Genomic DNA, 24,281 nt, shown 5'->3' with positions numbered 1-24,281 from the left:
TTCCTTGCCTTTATTGACTAAAAATTGAGGAACCCTAAAAAAATGATGTGGACACCCCTTATTTTTACTAACTAACTAAGGCAAGGCAAGGCAGCTAGGGTCTGATATTAATAGGCTGGAAAGGTCCATGGATATTGGGACCTTCCCAGCCTAATAAGACCAGCCATCACCCACACCAGAAATGGTGCATCCATTAGATGTGCCATTTCTGGCACTTAGACTTGGCTCTTCCCCATTGCCCTGGGTTTGGCGGTTGATGTCTGCTGTGTAATATCAGTTGCCATCAAGCCCAGGGGTTAGTTACTAACCCCGTATTTAAAAGAAAAACACACACACAGGAATAGAAGTTTATTTGAATAAAACCTTCCCCACACATTCTCTGGTTTAAAAGAATGTGCGTCACTCATCGATTCAGTTAAATGTGAAAGTTAGTGATGAGCGAATATATTTGGCACTAATCATTACTCGCACGATCAGTACTGTTTTTGGGCTATTTGTTACTCGGTGAGTAAATTGCTATTCGCCTCCGCATATTCCAGTAACCCACTCAGCATGTTTGAAGCTTTATTTGCTTGCCAATCACAGTAATGGTAAATATATGTAAAAGGGGTGCACCCCTATACTGATGATGATACAGGGTGCAAAACCTAGTCTGTAAGGCAAACTAGATACAGCAAAAAAGAGAAAAGACTAGACTAATGATACCAAAACAAAAAGAATGTCATGACACACAATGTGCTGCAAACATATACACACATAATTGAAACCCTATAAAATAGGCATGACTAGTGTTGAGCGATACCGTCCGATACTTGAAAGTATCGGTATCGGAAAGTATCGGCCGATACCGGCAAAGTATCGGATCTAATCTGATACCGATACCCGATACCAATACAAGTCAATGGGACTCAAGTATCGGACGGTATCCCTGATGGTTCCCAGGGTCTGAAGGAGAGGAAACTCTCCTTCAGGCCCTGGGATCCATATTAATGTGTAAAATAAAGAATTAAAATAAAAAATATTGCTATACTCACCTCTCCGACGCAGCCTGGACCTCACCGAGGGAACCGGCAGCGTTGTTTGCTTAAAATGCACGCTTTTACTTCCTTCCGTGACGTCACGGCTTGTGATTGGTCGCGTGCCGCCCATGTGGCCGCGACGCGACCAATCACAGCAAGCCGTGACGTAATTTTCAGGTCCTCAATGCCTAATTCTAGGCATTCATGATTTTAAAATTACATTCCGGCTTGTGATTGGTCGCGTCGCGGTCACATGGGCGACGCGACCAATCACAAGCCGTGACGTCACGGGAGGCAGGAGACGCGCGCATTTTTTAAATTATGTCACGGCTTGTGATTGGTTGCGTGCCGCCCATGTGACCGCGACGCGACCAATCACAGCAAGCCGTGACGTAATTTCAAGTCCTGAATGCAGAAATAGGCATCAGGACCTGAAATTACGTCACGGCTTGCTGTGATTGGTCGCGTCGCGGTCACATGGGCGGCACGCAACCAATCACAAGCCGTGACGTAATTTAAAAAATGCGCGCATCTCCTGCCTCCTGTGACGTCACGGCTTGTGATTGGTCGCGTCGCCCATGTGACCGCGACGCGACCAATCACAAGCCGGAACGTAATTTTAAAATCATGAATGCCTAGAATTAGGCATTGAGGACCTGAAAATTACGTCACGGCTTGCTGTGATTGGTCGCGTCGCGGCCACATGGGCGGCACGCGACCAATCACAAGCCGTGACGTCACGGAAGGAAGTAAAAGCGCGCATTTTAAGCAAACAACGCTGCCGGTTCCCTCGGTGAGGTCCAGGCTGCGTCGGAGAGGTGAGTATAGCAATATTTTTTATTTTAATTCTTTATTTTACACATTAATGTTGTTTCGATACCGATACCCGATACCACAAAAGTATCGGATCTCGGTATCGGAATTCCGATACCCGCAAGTATCGGCCGATACCCGATACTTGCGGTATCGGAATGCTCAACACTAGGCATGACTATAATGAGTGACAGTGTTATCTAAGCATGCTCAACATTCTTTTTGTTTTGGTTCAATACTAGGAGATTTGACTTATTTAACCTATGAGCAAAAGACATTTTGTTATTTATATCTGTACAGCCTATTATATTATGCATATTTGCTTATAATTACTTTTTTTGGTTGTACTATACTTTATTTGTGATATATAGGGGTGTCGCTTATCGGTCCTATATCTTAGGCCCTTTTAAATGGTTTTATCCGTGTCTGTCTTTTTTAAGGTGTAATAATAAAAGTTTTCTAATTTTGTTTAATTTTTGGGTGTGCATACCATCATTAGTCTAGTCTTTTCTCTTTTTTGCTGAATCACAGTAATGGTGGCACCATCTTTGGTACGGCATTACTATGATTGGCTGCTCAAACACCAGGAGTTTGTTGCGCTGTCATGAGAAATCATCACTGTCGGTCAAACAGCACACTATGAAAAGACAGTGTGAGCATGCAGCTGTGATCAGAGGTATAAAGTTATCCTCTGGTCACTGATGTCAGCTGATGGGACTACAGCTCCCATCAGCCGATGCCTGCTGCTGCTAATAACAGTGAGAGCAGGAGCAGACGTTTGGAGTATTCATCAGCCGGCTCCTGCACTGTAAGTAAATATATATATATTTTTTAAATGGTGTGGGTTCCCCTGTGGTTTTGATAACCAGCGAGGCAAAACTCATAGCTGGAGACTGAAACCCTCAGCTGGCAGCTTCAGCAAGTCTGGTTATCAAGAATAGAGGGGCCCTATGCCGTATTTTTTAATTATTTAAATAAGTCATTTAAAAAAATGATGTTGGGTCCCCCCATTTTTGACAACCAGCATTGATAAAGCAGACAACTGGGGGCTGGTATTCTCAGGCTGGTAAGGGGCCAAGAATATGGTCCCCCCAGCCTAAAAATAGCAGTATGCAGCTGCCCAGAAAAGGCACATCTATTAGATCTGCCAATTCTGGTGCTTTGCCAGGCTGTTTTCACTTGCCCTGTAGGGGTGGCAAGTGGGATTCTTATTTGTTGGGTTGATGTCACCTTTGTATTGTCAGGTGACATCATGCCCACGGCTTAGTTATGGGGAGGCATCTATAAGACACCTAGCCATTTCTAATCCTATAGTTCTATGGAAAATAAAGACACAGCCAGAATAAAGTCTTTTATTAGAAATAAAACAAAACACAGTTTTCCATTTTTATTTAAAAATAACAAACAGTTATACTCCCCTAACACCTAATTCCACTGAATCCCTTGTCTCCTGTAAGAAAATAAAAATAAAAAACAACAATATCCCTCACCTATCCGTCTTTCTGTCCCACGCCATAATCCATGTCTGGAGGTTAAACAGTTTTCAACCTGGACGGTGCTAAGATGCGACAGTCCAGTCTGAGAAACACTGGTGAATAAGCTGCTCCTAGTGCAGCGTCAGTGACAAGCGGTGATGTCATCAAGGTTACCTCTGGTCACTGAAGCTGGGTTCCTGGCAGGGCTGATCTGTTGTGAGTTCAGCACTGTGGGAAAAAGTTAGTGATGAGGTTACCGCCGTTCAAGTTCAGTGACTTCAACACAGATAATCCTGAGAATTTCTCACGGTGATCTACTGTAATGACAATGAGCTTGAACTAAAGAATAGTCCCATCAACCACCACCTGCTGTCATTCTGCTCACTTGAATACAACTCTCATCATTCTCTTCTGCTTGTGTTGATCACCAGCAGAGCAGGGGAGAATGATGAAAGTTGTCTTCAGCACCAGGCGCCGGGGAACAATGCTTACTGTACCGATGCTTCCCTGCTGCCCACTATGTGGTACTGATGCGGCACATGAGAAGCACACGGTTGCCAAAAGTGTGCCACACGTATTACACACACGGACACTGACATCTCCAGCACCAATTTGACATTAAGGCAAGCGCCGTGGGAAAACTTCTATCGGCGCTCATGCTAATGTCAGATAGGTGAAGTAAGTTCATTAGCTGTGAACTCCCAGGACCTTTCTGATCTATCTGAACTTTCTCATGCTCACAATGACATCAGACAGGTCCTACGAGTTCACCGTGATACACTGGGCAGTGATAACAGTCGTCTCAGTGTCTCTGCTGAAAGACAGGCTGTATGGTTGCATCATGAAACCATGCAGCCTGCCATCTAGATGTAGCAGAGCTAGACCCGCTATGGGACAAATGGATTATCATCTTCTCTGCGGAAAATTGAAAAATATTGTTTTTCATTTTAACTCTTCTGCAGATGACAATGGCATCGGTGGAATGGGCAACGTCATAAGTATGGTTGAATTAAGATTTATTAAAGGAGTCTGTGTCATTCTTTCAATTAAAGGACTTTTTTCTGGGTGTCTTTGTTTTTATACAGTATGACGATGGGGTTAGTAACGGGAGCTTCTTATTGATGACTCTCCATTACTAACCTCTGGGCTTGATGTCACCTGACAAAACAAAGGTGACATGAACCACCCCAATATCATCCCACTTGCCATCGCTGCAGGGCAAGAGGAAAGAGCGAGTCTAAGTGCCAGAATTGGCACATCTTAGAGATTTACCTTTTCTGGGGCAGCTGAGAGCTGATGTTTTTAGCCTGGGGGGGCAGTACCCATGGCCCCTTCCTAGGCTATTAATATCAGCCCACAGCTGTATGCATAGCCTTGCTGGTTTTTAATTATAAGGGGACCCTACATAATTTTTTTATGGTACCTCATTTTAACAGCCAATAAAGTCTACGTATAAAGCTGTGAGCTGATATTAATAGCTTGTGAAGCTCCATGGTTTAGCCTCGTTCCAAGGCTATAAACATCTGCTCCCAGCTGTCAGCTTTCCCTCTGTTGGTTATGAAAATTTTGCGGGAGCCCGCACCTTTGTTTTCAGAAAAATAATCTTTTAATGATGAAATACCTGTAAGCTGCACACACACTGCACTTATTGTATATGTCGCTGACATCTGTATAACTATCTATTCTATGTGTACATACTGTATGTAATCCATCTATTCTACGCTGTCGGCTCCTGCTGTGATTTTATAGTATGTGGGTGCAGAATTGCCGGCTTTTCTTAGATAGATCTATCTGTCCCATCCGTTTCAACTTTTTTCTCATACCCCTAGACATGTTTGTTGAGTCCAGCAGAAAAATATTCAGCTTTCCATTGACTTGCATTGGATCTGTTATTTGGTATGAATACACGGATATTAGAAAGTATTTGTGCAGATTTTCCGAATATCCGAAAATTTCACTGTTTGTTCATCATTAGTGAAAGTTCATTATTCCGTATTCCAGGACATGGACAAAAATATGGTGTGCAAGTTACAGGGGAATGCGGGGAGAGGAAAGCTGGATCTTTAACTGAATCAGTGAGTGCCCCATAATCTTTTTTCTTTAGTTATTATTGACAACTTCTATGATGTCGAGCACCTGATACCATTCATTGCAATGCTGCAGCTTTATGAATATAGGTCTACTTTCCACCATAGAAGCTGTAGAAATTGCTGATGCCATTACTTTCTCCTTCAGCTGATGAATTCCCTGGCTTAACTTTTTATTATTAAAAAGATAATCCCAGCAGTTCTGACGTTATCCTTGGTGTAAACATGATGTTGAATGACTCGCTAGTGCAACCTATGGAGGCTGCATAGGTCACTCACAGTCATGTCCCATGGGTGATGACATTACTGATGTCATCGCCCATATCGCCCATGGGACATGACTGCCAGTAATCTATGAAGCATCATTCTCAGAACGACACGCCATAGGTTGATGCACAGAATCACTGGACGTCATGAGATCTTGATAAACTACATTGGAGATTTTTTTTCCATAATAAATTGGTGAATGAGAGAGTGTCTCTTGTTTTTATTTCATTAATTTTTTTATGGCTTTCTGATCTTAATTTTTGGACTATTTTGGATTTCCTTGATTATGTCAGATCTTCAAGGTTTTCTTTTTACATTTTTAATAAATTGGTGAACGAGGCATGGGGAATATTTGCTGAAATAAAGTATTTTGCCTGTGTGTGTTTTTTTATTACTGGGTAAGCAATGGAGGTGTCTGAGTGACGCCTCTCCATTACTAACCCCTGGCGTGATGCCAGCTGATATTACACAGCTGAAATCTACCCCAAAGACTATTAGCTCAATTGACACCACCCCATGGCAATTGGGAAAGCCAAGGCTTATCGCCAGAATTGGTGCATCTAATTGGTGCATCTAATTGGTTGCTGAGTAGGAGCCAATATCCATGGACCTTCCCAGCCAATTAATATCAGCCTCTAGGTGTCTGCTTTGGCTTAGCTGGTTATTAAAAATAGGGAGGACCAGCATAATTTTTTTAGGGTCCCCCATTTTTAATAACAAAATGCAAAGCAGACAGCTGGGGGATGATATTAATAGGCTGGGAAGGTCCATGGTTATTGGCTCCTATTCAGAATAATAAGACCAGCTCAGAGCTGTCTTCTTTCCCTTGACTGGTTATTAAAAAAAAGCGGGAACCTCTTCTTGTTTTTTTCATTTATTTATTAAGAAGTACAGTAAAATACATAACAAGGCACTGCTCCACTTCTCTAGTTGGACCTCCGCCTTCTGATTCAAGATTATTATTTTTTATTTTTTTATTGTTAAGTCATTTTCCTATTCTCAGTTTTTGCAGCACAATTTTCCTGCTCTTACCCCATTTTGCTACCTTTTACAGCCCCTTAGCCTTTTCTATGACCATTTTACAGCACCATAGTTCGGGTCCCCACTGATATATATGAGGTTCTGGTTTAGGGTCATGTTCAATTCAAGTTCTGGTACCCGAACCAAACTTTGGACTAAAGTTCGACTGAACCAGACGAACCTGAACTTCCACTCATCACTATTCAAACGTCAAACTAATTTCATCTCATCTCACCTGCCTATAAAACCCTTTAAGAATCTGTCTTCAGATAACTCTTGGCCTAGTCTTGATGTTTCAACTTCAGTGGTAGTCATTTTCAGTCCTCCTTACCTCGGCCATGTCTTTGAGCACTGAACACCTTGTACTTCTCTGGGCACTCTAGGGAGGCTGCAGTTCTGGAATATGGCAGCAATGGAGTATAATGGGTTCCTATTCGCTTCATATTTCATTCTACTCAATTCTTTAGCAGGCAATATGCATTTTTGTTTTTCTCAATGCATTTTTTGCTACCCTGTTGACTATTTGCAACAAAACTTTTGATGGTTCTGTGATCACAGCACAATATTTTAGTAATTTCAAGAGTGCTGCATCTCTCTGTAAGACTTAACAAAGTTTGACATGTCAGAGTCACTTAAATCTCTTTTTTTTTGTCTGATTTTGCCTGAGGAAAACATCCTGCATAATAATTCTTAATTCTCACTTGCCATAAATGTAATTTATATTTGTAAATCCTGCTGTTCTTGTGAATCTGGCATTGTTTTTATTTTTTCCTGTACCTCTTTTTTCATGAGATATGGCCCTCTGGTGAACAGCAAATCTAGTCTACTTAGCCAGGTAGGTGTTGTTCTCAACTGTTCTGTATGAGAGTCTTCTTGAAGAGCGCATCCAGTAGGCAAAAAAAACAACAATGTTTAATATTTTATATTAAAATACATTTATATACAAGGAAGAGGGATCCATATTTCAGGAATTAAAAGGAAAAAAAACAAAAAATATGCAATGCCAGATTCAGAATAGTGAGAGGGTGACAAAAGCACACACTGGGTGTTACCTGGATACACTAAGCGTTAGTGATGCCGCATTGCTCATCTTCCTGGGTTTTGTCAGGCAAAACTTCTATGCTGGTATAGAAAAAAAACAGCTGCTGCAGATTCCACTTGTTTAGCAGCAACCCCAACATGAAATGGAATAAAAGAAGGAAAACACAGATGTGTTAGCTGCGCTGCTGGAGACTTGAAGAAATCCAATGATTCGAGAAGATGGAATACTTGTACATGCAGTTTATTTTGATGCGTCTCTAAGGTCAATAGATTCCTTCTTCAAGAAAAAAATCAAAATAACCTTTTTTTCTCTCAATAAGAAATCTATCCAACTCAAAAATGTGTTGAAATAAACTGCATGTAATTAATCTTCTTGAATCACTGGATCTTTTCACATTACCAGAAGCACAGCTACGGCTACTTTCACACTAGCATCGTGCACTGCACGTCGCTATGCATCGTTTTGCAGAAAAAACGCATCCTGCAAAAGTGCTTGCAGTAAGCATTTTTTCTCCATAGACTTTTATTAGCGACGCAGTGCACACATTGCCACACGTCGCAACCATCGTGCGACGGTTGCGTCGTGTTGCGTTGGACCGTCGCCACCAAAAAACGTTGCTTGTAAGGTTTTTTGGTGCGTGGTCTGCAGCATTTCCGCCCCCACCTCCCCGCACCTCACAATGGGGCAGCAGATGCGTTGGAAAACTGCATCCGCTGCCCCCGTTGTGCGGCGCTTTCACAGCTAGCGTCGGTGTGCCGCAACGTCACATAGCGACGTGCAGTGCACCACGCTAGTGTGAAAGTAGCCTAACAAAACCATGTTTTCCTTTTTTATTCCAGATTCAGAACAGCAGCACTTATACTTGGCTCAGATTATCCCATGAAGAAACTAGTGATTCCATTATTTTCTTCCTGTACAGTGCGGGGCCCCCCAACCACTATATGACAGTAATGGGTACAATACACTTGTTTCACTATGTACAGATGTAGGCAGCATCTTATCATTCATTTAAGAAACTATCCAGCTTATCTTAATATATACTTACCTTGCAATGTCTTCACATCCTGTTCTGTCCAGATGTGTCCGGATCTCAGAATTCCAAGTTGTGGAAGTTCACCGACCTCCATAATGGGACACTCAAGTGATGGGTGTCTCAATATGGAAACTGCTGGTGGTACCAGCCTCTTGCGAGAAACCACCAGCGGAACACCATCGCACCACACACACACACACACACTGTATACGCCGTATGCACCACACACAAACACGCACACACACATTGTATACGCCGTACGCAGCCTCTTGCGCGGTACCACCAATGGAACACCGTCGTGAACACGGTGCATGAGACTTCAGGGATCTCGTTCACTTTGCTTGTACCGTAAAACCTTGCATATATTCTGTGTGCACATAGCCTTACAGATACTTGGGGAGAGTCAGAGACTGAAAAATTTATATTATTAGGAGTCAGAGATTATAGTTAAAGGGGGGCACAATGCTGCTTATCACTTTATATTTTTAACTAGACTGTGGCCCGATTCTAACGCATCGGGTATTCTAGAATATGCATGTCCCCGTAGTATATGTACAATGATGATTCCAGAATTCGCGGCAGACTGTGCCCATTGCTGATTGGTTGAGGCAACGTTTATGACATCATTGTCGCCATGGCAACCATTATGACATCTACGTCGATACTGTGCCCATCGCTGATTGGTCGAGGCGAATTCGCGGCAGACTGTGCCCGTCGCTGATTGGTCGAGGCAACCTTTATGACATCATCGTCGCCATGCTGTGCCCGTCGCTGATTGGTCGAGACCTGGCAGCCTCGACCAATCAGAGACGCGGGATTTCCAGGACAGACAGACAGACAGACAGATGGAAAAACTCTTAGACAATTATATATATAGATGGTGCATGTCTAATAGCATATTAATGTTGGGGGATGTTTCTGTATTCAGGGGGGAGACAAATGTATGTAAACAATTTAGGTGACCTTGTTTTTTTCAGGGCTGCGAAGATCATCGTGACAAGATGAGTCATGGCTGGGAGATGTCGACATGAAGGTCTGTCCACATGGAGAACAAACAGGAGAAAGCGGCTCTAATCAGATGAGACACCAGCGATAAGTGCCTGGATGTAAATATTATTTTGCATCTGCACTGTGTGATGTGGAGAGATAATGTTACCTGTAAAATCACTTATTCTACATTCTCCATTTGTGTGAAATATCTGTGTGCTTCCAGGTTTTTTTTCTGATAGCAAACGGGCTTGTAAAGCTTTATAGGTTTATTCACACACACATGAAAATTACGGATCAGAGAATGAGATCTGTAAGGGTCAGAGAATTTCCTCTTCTGATCTGATTTTGAGGATCACAATAGAACTTGCTCAATGCATCTGTAAAAGCGGGCAGCACACCAACACTGCACACAGATACAGGGATGTAGCTTTATTATGTATCGCACAGTCTATTAGTATATAGTGTACTCACTTATAATGTATAGTGCAGTCCCCTAGTATATTTTGTACTCATTTATTATGTATAGCACAGTCCTTTAGTATATAGTGAACTCACTTATTATGTATAGCACAGTCCCTTAGTATATAGTGTATTCACACAGTCCATTAGTATACAGTGTATTCACTTATTATGTATAACTGTTCTTAGTTACATAGTTTCTTATTTTATTATGTATCATACCATCACTTATTGTGTACCATCCTCTCTAGTTATATATGGTGCGGTCCCTTATTATATACTGTAGCTTTCTCTGCTGTTATGTACAGTGCTGTCTCTTTTGTAGTTTAGTTGTGTTATTTTTGTTATTCACAGCTTCCTCTCTTATTGCATAGTCCCCTCTCTTGTTAGATATAAAATGACTGCTGATGGAGCAGTCAGCGACCAGATGACCAGTCCAACAGCCTCCTCCATTAGAAGAGAAGCTTTCCCGTGCTCCACCAACTGTCATGGTATTATCCATCTAACAAGACAGGGCAGCATGTAATACAGACAAGGCCTTATATAATCTGATATGTAAGGGACAGTGCTGTACATAACAGGAGGGGGCACTGTGTAATAAGGGATGGCAATATACATAATAAAGCAGACTATGTAATATACAGTGGTAGAAATAAGTATTTGTTCCCTTGCTGATTTTATCAGTTTGCCCACTGACAAAGACTTGAACAGTCTATAATTTTAAGTGTAGGTTAATTTTAACATTGAGAGATTGAATATCAAAAATAAAATCCAGAAAATTCCATTATATAAATTAAATACATTTACTTGCAAAACAGTGGTTCTCTGACTGCAATTATGCAATTTGCATACTCCCAGCAACAACTCGACTAGACTGTTTCCAGACTCGCGCAATACATAGAGCAAATACAGACTTGTTATTTTAGACAGGACAAGTCCTTTAACAATTTACAATCTTCACCAATCTTTAGCTTTTAATTTATTATAATCTTTGAGTACAGGGCCTTGAGATTTTAAGTAACACCACAAAACAAACCAACATATGGAAGACCGTTCCTACAGCCAGCACCCTTACTTCTCTAAACAATGATAGATAAAAATCTTGACAATGCATATCTGTTTAATTGTACAGAATTTAGCAGTACAAACACTACATAATGAGATGTCCATAGGGCAACATACAGCGGAGAAAATAAGTCTTTGATACACTGACAATTTGGAAGTTTTCCCACCTACAAAGAATGGAGAGGTCAGTAAATTTATCGTAGGTACACTTCAACTGTGAGAGGCAGAGCCTAAATATAAGAACCAGAAAAGTCACATTGTATTATTTTTAAATAATTAAATGACCTTTTTTTCGCATGAAATAAGTGTTTGATCACCTAGCAACCAGCAAGAATTCTGGCTCTCACAGACCTGTTAATTTTTCTTTATGAAACCCTCCTACTCTGCACTCATTACCTACATTAATTGCACCTGTTTGAACTTGTTACCTGTGTAAAAGACACCTGTCCATACACTCAATCACACTCTCACCTCTCCACCATGTCCAAGACTAAAGAGCTGTCTAAGGTGATAGGGAAGACAGAGACCACCTTAACATATTCCTGTAAGTTATATATATTTCTAATTGTAACAAGACATGCCCACACATGTTAGTTCTCTGTGTCATTCTGACCTTTCATTAGAGCTGCTGATGTTATAGACATGACGGACTACGCCTAGAGTTATGATGAACTAAGGTAGCTAATGATGGGTAGTGAGGCTACAAATAGCCAGCTTATACCGATAACGGGTTATAAACTGTATTAGGGTGCGGCTAATTACATTGATTTTAGGACCTTACAATATTAAACACCTGTTCACCGTTCACTTCTTATAGAAAATCACCTGATCAATTAGTGATGATCTCATTTGTAATAAACAGCTGATGTGCGCATGACCAGAATGTATACACCCACTCAAAAAGAGTATATAAGGGCAGATTTGAATGAATAAACTTTATGGTATTAGAAACGTTAGATCACTCTGTTTCTGTCCCATCATTGCTCGAGTCATCACATGATCTGGCAACCATCCAATATTCCTAATGGTCTGACTTGCAGACCAACCTAGCAAAAGAAACCAGGGACGAAATTGCAAACCTGCACAAGGCTAGGATGGACTACAGGCCAATAGGCAAGCAGCTTGATGAGAAGCCAACAAATGTTGGTGCAATTATTAGAAAATGAAAAAAACACTAGAAACACAATCTTCCTTGGTCTGGGGCTCCATGAAAGATCTTGCCTTGCGGGGTAAGGATGATTTTGAGAAAGGTCATGAATCAGCCCAGAACTACATGGGATGACCTGGTCAATGACCTAAAGAGATCTGGAACCACAGTCTCAAACATTACAATTAGTCACACAATACGCCACCATGGATTAAAATCTAACAGGGCACGCAAGGTCCCCCTGTTCATGCCAGCACATGTCCAGGCCCAGTGACCATCTGGATGAACCAAAGGATGCATGGATGGTAATGTGGTAATATGAGACCAGAATAGAACTTTTTGGTGCCAAGTGAGTCAACTCCACCTGACGTGTTTGGAGGAAGAAGAAGGATGAGTACAACCCCAAGAACACCGTCCCAACCGTGAAGCATGGTAAGGCAAACATCATACCTTGGGGGTGCTTTTCTGCAATAGGACAGGACCACTGCACCATATTGAATGGAGGATGAGTGGGGTCATGCATAGTGACATTTTGGCCAAAAACTTCCTTCCCTCTGTAAGAGCATTGGAGATAGGTCATGGCTGGGTCTTACAGCATGAAAATAACCTAAAGAACACAGCCAGGACAACTAAATAGTAGCTCAGTAAGAAGCATTTCAAGATCCTGAAGAGGCCTGACGAGTCTACAGACCTGAACTCAATAAAAAAAATTTTGGTGGGAGATAGATCTCAATGTTGTCCAGAAACCTGAAAGATCTGGAGATCTGTATGAAGAAGTGGGTCAAATCCCTGCAGCAGTGTGTGCAAACTTGGTCAAGAACTACATGAAGTGTCTGACTTCTACAATTGCAAAGTTTTCTGTACCAAATAAAATGCAAAATAATTATGTAAAACTCATACAATGTGATTTTCTGGATTGTTTAGTAAGATTATGTCTCTTACAGTTGAAGTATACCTATGATAAGTACGAACCTCTACATTCTTTGTAGGTGGGAACACTTGCAAAATTGGCAGTATATCCAATACTTATTTTCCCCATTGTTACTATGATAGGGGATATCCGGGACTTTGTTAAAAAAAAAGTGCCTAAGCACAAACAGGCAGTTAGTTGCTATGTACCTGGGGGTGGCGGTGGCATGGGGGGTGGGGTTAGAACAGTTAGTAATTTAAGAAAGAATAGAGGTACAGAGAGTAACATCAAGTGCATGTATACTAATGCCAGAAGCCTCGCCAACAAAATGGATGAATTAGAACTAATGTTGTTGGAGCATAATTATGACATGGTGGGGATATCTGAGACGTGGCTGGATGAGAGCCATGACTGGGCTGTTAACTTGCAGGGCTATAGCCTGTTCAGAAATGACTGTACAGATAAGCGAGGGGGAGGGGTGTGTCTATATGTAAAATCTTCCTTAAAACCCATCCTGCGTGATAATATAGGTGAATTTAATGAAAATGTAGAGTCCCTGTGGGTGGAGATAAGGGGAGGGGGAAAAAATAATAAATTACTGATAGGGGTTTGTTATAAATCTCCAAAACTAATGGAAGCAATGGAGAATATCCTCGTAAAGCAAATAGATGAAGCTGCGACTCAAGGAGAAGTCATTATTATGGGGGACTTCAACTACCCTGAAATAGATTGGGGAACAGAAACCTGCAGTTCCAGCAAAGGTAATCGGTTTTTGACAACTATGAGAGACAATTACCTTTCACAACTGGTTCAGGACCCAACAAGGAGGGGGGCACTGCTAGACCTAATATTAACCAACAGGCCAGACCGCATATCAAATATAAGGGTTGGGGGTCACTTGGGGAATAGTGATCACAAAATAATAAGTTTTCATGTAACCTTTAATAAGATGGGTAGTAGGGGGGTGACAAGGACACTAAACTTCAGGAGGGCAAATTTCCAACGGATGAGAGAGGATCTTGGTGCAATTAACTGGGACAATATCCTGAGACACAAAAATACACAAAGAAAATGGGAGACATTTATTAGCATCCTGGATAGGACCTGTGCACAGTATATACCGTATGGGAATAAACATACTAGAAATAGGAGGAAACCAATATGACTAAATAGAGCTGTAAGGGGCGCAATAAGGGACAAAAAGAAAGCATTTAGAGAATTAAAGGAAGTAGGTAGTGAGGAGGCATTAAATAAATACAGAAAATTAAATAAATTCTGTAAAAAGCAAATCAAGGCAGCAAAGATTGAGACAGAGAGACTCATTGCCAGAGAGAGTAAAAATAATCCCAAAATATTCTTTAACTATATAAATAGTAAGAAACTAAAAAATGACAGTGTTGGCCCCCTTAAAAATAGTCTGGGTGAAATGGTGGATGAGGATGAGGAAAAAGCCAATATGCTAAATGACTTTTTTCATCAGTATTTACAAAAGAAAATCCCATGGCAGACAAAATGACTAGTGATAAAAATTCCCCATTAAATGTCACCTGCTTAACCCAGCAGGAAGTACAGCGGCGTCTAAAAATAACTAAAATTGATAAATCTCCGGGCTCGGATGGGATACACCCCCGAGTACTGCAGGAACTAAGTACAGTCATTGATAGACCATTATTTTTAATCTTTAAAGACTCCATAATAACAGGGTCTGTACCACAGGACTGGCGTATAGCAAATGTGGTGCCAATATTCAAAAAAGGGGCAAAAACTGAACTCAGTAATTATAGGCCAGTAAGCTTAACCTCTACTGTGGGTAAAATCCTGGAGGGCATTCTAAGGGATGCTATGCTGGAGTATCTGAAGAGGAATAACCTCATGACCCAGTATCAGCACGGGTTTACTAGGGACCGTTCATGTCAGACTAATTTGATCAGCTTCTATGAAGAGGTAAGTTCCGGACTGGACCAAGGGAACCCAGTGGACGTAGTATATATGGACTTTTCCAAAGCTTTTGATACGGTGCCACACAAAAGGTTGTTACATAAAATGAGAGTAATGGGGATAGGGGAAAATATGTGTAAGTGGGTTGAGAGCTGGCTCAGGGATAGGAAACAAAGGGTGGTTATTAATGGAGCACACTCGGACTGGGTCACGGTTAGCAGTGGGGTACCACAGGGGTCAGTATTGGGCCCTCTTCTTTTTAACATATTTATTAATGACCTTGTAGGGGGCATTCAGAGTAGAATTTCAATATTTGCAGATGACACTAAACTCTGCAGGGTAATCAATACAGGGGAGGACAATTTTATATTACAGGATGATTTATGTAAACTAGAAGCTTGGGCTGATAAATGGCAAATGAGCTTTAATGGGGATAAATGTAAGGTCATGCACTTGGGTAGAAGTAATAAGATGTATAACTATGTGCTTAATTCTAAAACTCTGGGCAAAACCGTCAATGAAAAAGACCTGGGTGTATGGGTGGATGACAAACTCATATTCAGTGGCCAGTGTCAGGCAGCTGCTACAAAGGCAAATAAAATAATGGGATGTATTAAAAGAGGCATAGATGCTCATGAGGAGAACATAATTTTACCTCTATACAAGTCACTAGTTCGACCACACTTAGAATACTGTGCACAGTTCTGGTCTCCGGTGTATAAGAAAGACATAGCTGAACTGGAGCGGGTGCAGAGAAGAGCGACCAAGGTTATTAGAGGACTGGGGGGTCTGCAATACCAAGATAGGTTATTACACTTGGGGCTATTTAGTTTGGAAAAACGAAGACTAAGGGGTGATCTTATTTTAATGTATAAATATATGAGGGGACAGTACAAAGACCTTTCTGGTGATCTTTTTAATCATAGACCTGAGACAGGGACAAGGGGGCATCCTCTACGTCTGGAGGAAAGAAGGTTTAAGCATAATAACAGACGCGGATTCTTTACTGTAAGAGCAGTGAGACTATGGAACTCTCTGCCGTATGATGTTGTAATGAGTGATTCATTAATTAAATTTAAGAGGGGACTGGATACCTTTCTGGAAAAGTATAATGTTACAGGGTATATACACTAGATTCCTTGATAAGGCGTTGATCCAGGGAACTAGTCTGATTGCCGTATGTGGAGTCGGGAAGGAATTTTTTTCCCCATGGTGGAGTTACTCTTTGCCACATGGGTTTTTTTTGCCTTCCCCTGGATCAACATGTTAGGGCATGTTAGGTTAGGCTATGGGTTGAACTAGATGGACTTACAGTCTTCCTTCAACCTTAATAACTATGTAACTACCTGCCTGTTGTGTCCGGCCCCATTCTTCATTTCCACCGAGTGGTCACAGACTGCTCATACCAGCTATTCAGCTGCCTCTGCTGATGCCATGTCAACAGAACAATGGCTTCTTTTCAACGTCATACTGATTGACAACGGGCTCCTCCAGTTAGGCCGCGGTGATCCAGCTGTTGATCTGAATGACATCGGCTGTCCTGTCTTGCCAACAGAGCAGAGGGGAAAATAAAAAGTCACCTCTGTGTTTCGACTTGATGTCAGCAGAAGCAGCCAAATTTATGGTTGGAGTGGTTTGTGACTTCTCTTTGCTAACGAAGAAAGGACCAGGCACTATGGGCAGGAAGGTAGCAACTACCTGTCTGTTAGAGTTTAGGCACATTTTTTTTTAAGTCCCAGATATCTCCTTAAAAAATGGTCACTGAACGACCTATGGAAGGTGGTAATTATATAATTTGAATATTGTGCTGAATATTGTAGAATGTTAAGAAGCTTTAATTCTCATGCCTGCATAAAAATATTAATGAAAAGAACATGAAGAATATAAGGGTCTTAGGCTACTTTCACACCAGCGTCGGTACCGGTCTGTCGCTAAGCATCGGGCTGACGTACCGATGCATGTTGTGAAATTTATGCATGATGTGGGCAGCGGATGCAGTTTTTCAACGCATCCACTGCCCAGTCTAAAGTCCGGGGATGAGAGGGCGGAGTTTCAGCCGCGCATGTGCGGTAGAAAATGACGGCCGCGACGGACAAAAAATGTTCACTTGAACGTTTTTTCGTGCCGATGGTCCGCCAAAACACGACGGATCCGTTGCACGACGGACGCGACGTGTGGCCATCCGTCGCGATCCTTCGCTAATACAAGTCTATGGGAAAAAAACTAATCCTGTGGGCACATTTGCAGGATCCTTTTTTTCCCCAAATGACGGATTGTGACGGATTGCTAAAAACGCAAGTGTGAAAGTAGCCTTAATGACGAGTCAGTCATTTCTTATTAGTAACTGACTGATTGTATTGCTCTGTGTTCATAGCATTTTAGAATATTGATAGAATTGAATACAAGCTCAAATCTTCTGTATCAGTTCTTTAAAAGTTAATTGAAACATACATAGCTTGTAAGAATCCTCTCGCTGGGCTTGATCTGTCTTCGGATCTCACATTCTCGTGGTTGAATTATTGTGATTCCATCATCAGAAAAGACATAAAACATGTTTCCCACACTCAATCCTATAGGGAAATCAAAAGAAAACAGTAGCAGAATTACAAATCTTTTTTTTTCTCCATCTAAAGAAGCTCAATAACCCAGCACGAAAGTGAAACATTATTTATTGGTTTGAAGACATAAAAACAATAATCTAGCAAAAAGCTTCTGTATAACATGCAAGAACACAATGAAGTGTGAGAGCGAGAATGTTCAACTGACATAGATAAATTAATGGTAGGAATTTGTGGCTCCAGGAACCATGTGCAACTTCTACACAAGTTGCAAGCACCAGACGAATGTTGTTGCTGGGTGGTTTTCACATCTATTTTTTTTTATATACTGTACATTTTTGTTTTCATATACGTTTATATATAACTTTTTGTAACGTAAATTATAGTAGCATAACGTAATGTATCTGCTCAATGTTCTTAATGTTTGGTATGTAACGTCAAAGCACATTTAGACATCTAGGCTATCAATCACTTTCTAAGATGTCAGAGAAAGATGAAAACATTTTTTAAATTGTCTCTTTTTTTTCTCAAATAAAGAATATATGTTGATGTAATATGGATATGATACAACGTTTCAACATTTAGTTTTTCCCAAGGTGATCGAATAATAAAAGCTCAATGATCTAGAATAACCCATATAACCTTGCGTTGGAAAAATCTATGCTAGCGCATATTTCAGTTAGAAGTTCAGTTGATATGTGTCTTGTGATGCTTTGGGGATGCTAGTGTAATATACTTTGATAACACGTGAAGCATGTTTTGATTTTATTTTTCAACAAACATAATTTAACCACATACTGTATCTGTGTCCATATTTGAGCAGAATGCTAATGTGGCCTATTGATTTTCAATTATATGCTCCTAATCTAGGATCCAAAACTGAACCAGAATGATGTGATTTTTTTCCTTGTTATTCAATTTCTAGTCTACCAGTTGCAGTCTTCTATCTGAGAATTTATTTAGCAACCCATGATCGTAAACCAGCAAAAAAATACTTTTGATGATCACATAGATATGATGTTGCTCTTGATCTTTTGAATACTACTCATGACTAGAGATGAGCAAATTTGCTTCGGTTCTCTCTTATTCGGCAAGCTGCAGAGGGAACCCGGCTTCCTGGATCGCGCTGGCCGCTCAGCTGATCAGCGCCACAGCTGCATGTGTCACGGCTTTGTGACAGTCACGATACATGCATGGAGAGCCCAACAAACAGGCTCTCCATGCATGTGAGTATAATAAAAGTTACTTTTCTTCTCTTACAGGTCATTTTGGGGGCAGATATAAAGCATTATAGAATGCTCGTATATCAGCCCTGAAAGATGATGGCCGTATCTCTTATCGGCCAAACCTGGTGACAGGTTAACTTTAAGCATTTCTGGCATGGTGTCTGAGAGTCATGCTAAAGCAGCTGTTTAACGCAACTTATAAATTAGCATGAACTAGGCAGTTAAAACATCACTTTCAGCATGGTGTTTAAAAGAGAAGAAAGCAAAGTATCCTAGTGGAGTATAATGCCAACTTTTACAACTTTTAAAAGACTACTCAATAAATAAATAAAGGATAGATTCTCTTTAACCCCTTAGAGCAAAATTATGCACACATACGCTGGGGTCATCAAGGATGGTGCAGGTTCAGAAGCTTCTCTCCTTATGTTACGGCCAAATCTGGTGACACGTTCACTTTAATTAATGCATTATTTCTGCTTTTTAGACTCTGCTTTGAACTGCTGCTCTATCCACTTTATAAAAAATCTATTCTCAAACCCTATTTTCAACTACTCTCTCTCTCTCAGTGACCTTCCCTGCTTTCCTCCACCTTGCTCAGACAGTGAGAGTTTTTGTAAATATTGTGAGTATAAATATTTGATAGAGCAGCAGTTCAAAGAAGGCTCTAAAGAGCATACATCAGGCACTTAATACAGCATTTCAGTATGGTGTCTGAGAAAGAAGGAAGCAATATAAGGCAATGGATTATATATTCTGACTTTTGTAAAAGCTGTTGTATAATTGAATAAAAAAAGTTTAGTTACACTGTAAAATTAATGCATGATGGACACATAGGGAATGAATCATGTATTTTAACTTAAAATAAACTGAAGACTTTCTAGCATGTAGTAAAGTTAATTTGTTTACTATTTCTCAGAAAGTTTCATCATTATTTTACTTATCAAAGATGCTTTATTGGAGATGCAATGCCCTACTGTATTGCTTCTACAGACCAAAAAGCATGTTTTTATTATTTAGAGTAGATGAAATGGACAGAAAGTATCCAGAGGCTGATAAACACACAAATTGCTGTCCAAAGTCTGCGTAGGATAACACATATAAATCACAAATTGCCAAAATGCAAATAATGCCTTAACTAAAGACCTAAAATTTTACTTTTAATGATACTACTAAAGGAAATATTAAAACCTACACTAGTCAGTATATCTTCATGGACACTAGCGTGCTATTGATTAGACTCACGTCCTATAAAGTGATCATTATAGCCTCAATCCCCTGATGATGCCAGTTAAGCTGGTGAAACATGTTGGGGAAGCTTAGGGCAATTTTTTAGTAGCAACCGTCAGTGAATCCATGTTGGGGCAATAGATGAGTTAAATAGCTAGCGGCCGCACCTTGACTCATACGTCTGAATGAAATTGAATACATTGTTAGGACTATGAGCACTTTATAGGACGTGAGTCTAATTAATAGCACACTAGTGTCCATGAAGATATACTGGCTAGTGCGGGTTTTAATATCTTTTGTTTCCTTTAGTAGTATCATTAAAAGTTTAGGTCTTTAGTTAACAGATTATTTTGTGATTTATAGACTGATAAAGTTTCCTGGAAGAACTATGATCCAGAAAATAGGAAGTGACAGCACCTTATCTCTTCCTATAGTGATAATAGTGAGATGATTGTCGTATTCTACAAAGTAAAGTGCAAAAGTCTTTGTGTTGTGCTCCAGTCATTTTTATGGTTATGTAGACATCAAGAAATATGCGTATAGTTACAAAAGATGTAAAACTATATAATTTTTTGATGCTGTGTGATGTTGTGTTGCCGTAATACACAAACTAAGCATAAAACTATATTATTGATACACTACCTTCTTCTCTCCAAAGAATATTCGCAACTGTGTTGAGGACCATGAACGAACCATTTTTGGAAAGAATCCAGGTAAAAAAGAAAGAATAGGTATAAAGGAGTTAGACTCTACAAAACATGTACCACTTAATCATTCTTCTACAGTACATCTTATATACTTAGCAGTAATGTATTCTGTGTTAAAAACTAAATATATAAAGCGTGAACAGAAAAGAAAGATGTGAAAGGTGAAATAGTTAAAGAGATTACAGTTCTAGTTGTGTCTGCCAGGCTAATGATTTAAAGTCTATGTTTGACAAGCTAATGAAGACATAAAATTGTTATGTCTTTATCGTTCTCACGGCTTTGAAATAATTGAATTGGTGATTTTCTGCTATTTAAGTCGAAGGTGACACCCTCCTGTCATCCTGCCTGATCATTAACATCTGATCAACTGAACATCATCTCTCATTGCTGTCATTTGTTTTGTAACGCAAACCTTGTATCACAGCTCATCAAAGTTGGAGGCAGTAATGGATAATGCTAGGAAAGTTAAAATTGCATCTGTTGATGGATTTCCATTACATGCTAACATCGGGTCAAATTGGCTAATGAACTTGATAAATGGAGTACATTACTAGACAACTCTGATTTAAGTACGAGCTCAAAAACATTAACGGACAGTTGACTTGATTAAATATTCCAGAGTCTATAAGAACTTGTAAATTGCATATGAAGACCTATGTTATCCAGGAGCAATTATGCTTCATTAATCTAGTTCATGGTAGACAATAAAGGTCACTTTCACCACAAGCTATAGAGAGGTGCAATTATTTTCGAATAGTGTCCAACAGTCAAGCTGAAACCATGCCAAGAATATATCTACATCAGGCCTATTATTGTAGACCTAATCTGAACTAATTACATTTTTTTTGTTTTGTGCACCTCATTTTCTAGATAAAGAAGGTCTTATGATCTTGCATCTTGCATTACTTGTTTTTCCGGTTTTAAGTCAAAATTGCCCCAGTGAAGACTGTATAAATTGGCTAATTCTAGATGATAACCCACACTGGGATATTCCTGATTCAAAACCCAAAAATTGTGTGGCAAGGTTGTGTAAGGCACACTTTTCTTACTCACTTACCAAATGTATCCATAACTTTTGTAAAGATCAGAAAAGCTTTTACTCTATTACTTCCTAACCTGAGTTCTTTAGAACCTGGGTTGGGGTTCCCCAGAATATAACAAGAGCAAGATATGCCACTTCCGCAAAGATAGCAACATTTTCAACCTGACCAAACCAAAACATATTATATGTAATGCTATTCCAAAAATATAGAATTAATTTTCTTCCCCTATACAGATTTTTCTTAATTAAGAATGGAAGTAGTGAGTTCTCCATAAAAGACAAATTGGAAAAACTGCTTTATTGTGTTGGATACTTTTAGTCAAAATGTCTGTAGTCCAAATATCACGTTGGTATATTATAAACAAGTTAATATTAGAGATAAGAAATTCTCTGATCTGCTATGAACTTCGAAAAGCAATTTTGAAATTCTGATTTAGAAATTTTTAATGCTTACGGGTTTTTCTTGCTGAGTCTTCAATGAAAAGTGAAGATATGTCTTCATCCACACCAACTTCATTCTTTGCAATGCACGTATAGGCCCCAGTGTCTTCATAACGGACACTAGAAATATGAAGTTCACTTCCATTGGCTGAAATAAAGACATTTGAGCTGTTTGTTCTAAGGTCTTCTAATTCAATAGTCATTATGATATGGAACAACCATCTTTTAGCTGTAGGCATGATTCATTGTTGTACTACAGTATGTTTCTTTTGTATCAATGGTGCAATCAATGCAGAATCTAAAAACGTAGCATGCTAAACAAATCATATAAGTGTAAAATAAGTGTTTGAGACAGTCCCATCAAATGCATGTCATACACACTGTCCAATCAACATTTTGATATATTCTTGGTCACCAGCATAATATACAGTGTAAATATATATACAGTACAGACCAAAAGTTTGGACACACCTTCTCATTTAAAGATTTTTCTGTATTTTCATGACTATGTGTTAATTCATAGTTGTGATGCTTCAGTGTGAATGTACAATTTTCACAGTCATGAAAATACAGAACAATCTTTAAATGGGAAGGTGTGTCCAAACTTTTGGTCTGTGCTGTATATATATATATATATATATATATATATATATATATATATATATACAGTATATGAATATACACTATATGAATTAGCAGTAGAAGGGAGGGCCTCAGATCTAAAACTTGGGTAAGATATGTAAGTCCACAGCTTGAAGTCTGTGTGGACAGATGCTCATAGTTGACAGTAATACAATTTAAAGAGACGCTGTCAGCCCAAACTTACTGTATAAACTTAGGCTAGGTTCACATTGCGTTATTGGGTGATCGCTAACGGACAGCATTGTACGGCGAAAATGTTGCAATTAACGCCGTGCAACGGGTCCGTTAGCACACCCATTGACAGCAATGTTCTTTCTGCCTCAAGCGCATCACTAGCGCGTGCCTTTTTCGGCTCGCGCTAGCGATGTGCCGTTCTTCTGTGGCGCGCCTCGGACGCTGCTTGCAGCGTCTGCAGCGCGCCCGAGGTCCATTCCCCCGCTCTCGCAGATCGGGGATCTGCGAGAGCGGGGACGTTAATGCGACCCCCAAACGCGACCCCACAAAATACATTGCGTTAGCCCAATCCGCTAGCGCTAGCGCTAAACGGATTGCCCTAACGCAATGTGAACCTAGCCTAAGAAAAAAGGCTTGTATGGGACATAACCCCCATAAAAATTGTTCCATTAGTTTTTTTAGTCCATGCCTCTATTCTGCAGAAACCAAAGTTTAATCAAATATGTTAATTAGGCTGCACTCTGTACCCTTGGTGTAGCCAAGAATGTCAGTGTGCCGTCCCGGTGCTGGTTTTGCTTCCCTCACTAGTAATTGACAGTGCTGGCTTGTCTCAGTTTTTTTTTTTCTACAAACTGTGCTGATACCAGGCAAACAACACTGTCAATCACCAGTAAGGGAGTCAGGGGCGTGCAAAACCAGTGGATGAAACCAAGCGACTTAGCCCCCCCAAGGTACACAGAGCTGCTTAATTAGAATATTTGGCTACATTTCATGGCTACATTTCAGTTTCTACACTACAAAGGCAACAATGCAAACACTAATGGTGTGATTTTTTTATAGGCTATATCTCCTACAATGTTGTGCGATTAGTTTATACTGTCAGCTTGGGTTAGTTTGGGTCAGTTTAACTGACAGTCTTCCTTTAAATCAATAAGCATATCATATAGATTTGTGCGAATTGATTATTTTGCTTTAAGTAATTACAGATTTGTCAGTAAA

At 40.1% G+C, this 24,281-nt stretch overlaps 1 protein-coding gene and 1 long non-coding RNA gene across 2 annotated transcripts in view; one reads left to right on the top strand and one right to left on the bottom strand.

Annotated features, from left to right (window-relative positions):
- LOC143776580 (uncharacterized) overlaps positions 1–9,855 on the top strand; it is a 264,308-nt gene extending 254,453 nt beyond the window's left edge. Inside the window, exons 3-4 of the long non-coding RNA XR_013215872.1 lie at positions 5,309–5,382; positions 9,734–9,855. This is a non-coding gene — a long non-coding RNA (uncharacterized LOC143776580). The remainder of the gene's footprint in view (positions 1–5,308; positions 5,383–9,733) is intronic.
- The window catches only part of FSTL4 (follistatin like 4), a 1,598,383-nt gene that overhangs the window by 48,652 nt on the left and 1,525,450 nt on the right, over positions 1–24,281 (bottom strand). The window contains exons 10-12 of the mRNA XM_077266082.1: positions 22,480–22,614; positions 20,919–20,945; positions 17,717–17,835 (exon numbers count right to left, since the gene is read on the bottom strand). Coding sequence (XP_077122197.1) covers positions 17,717–17,835; positions 20,919–20,945; positions 22,480–22,614 — 281 coding nt within the window. The remainder of the gene's footprint in view (positions 1–17,716; positions 17,836–20,918; positions 20,946–22,479; positions 22,615–24,281) is intronic.

This window comes from Ranitomeya variabilis, chromosome 5 (genome assembly GCF_051348905.1).
Source record: "Ranitomeya variabilis isolate aRanVar5 chromosome 5, aRanVar5.hap1, whole genome shotgun sequence".
In the NCBI taxonomy this organism is placed as follows: domain Eukaryota; kingdom Metazoa; phylum Chordata; class Amphibia; order Anura; family Dendrobatidae; genus Ranitomeya; species Ranitomeya variabilis.
Note: the sequence above shows the minus strand (reverse complement) of the source record. Positions and strands in the feature narration are given on the sequence as shown.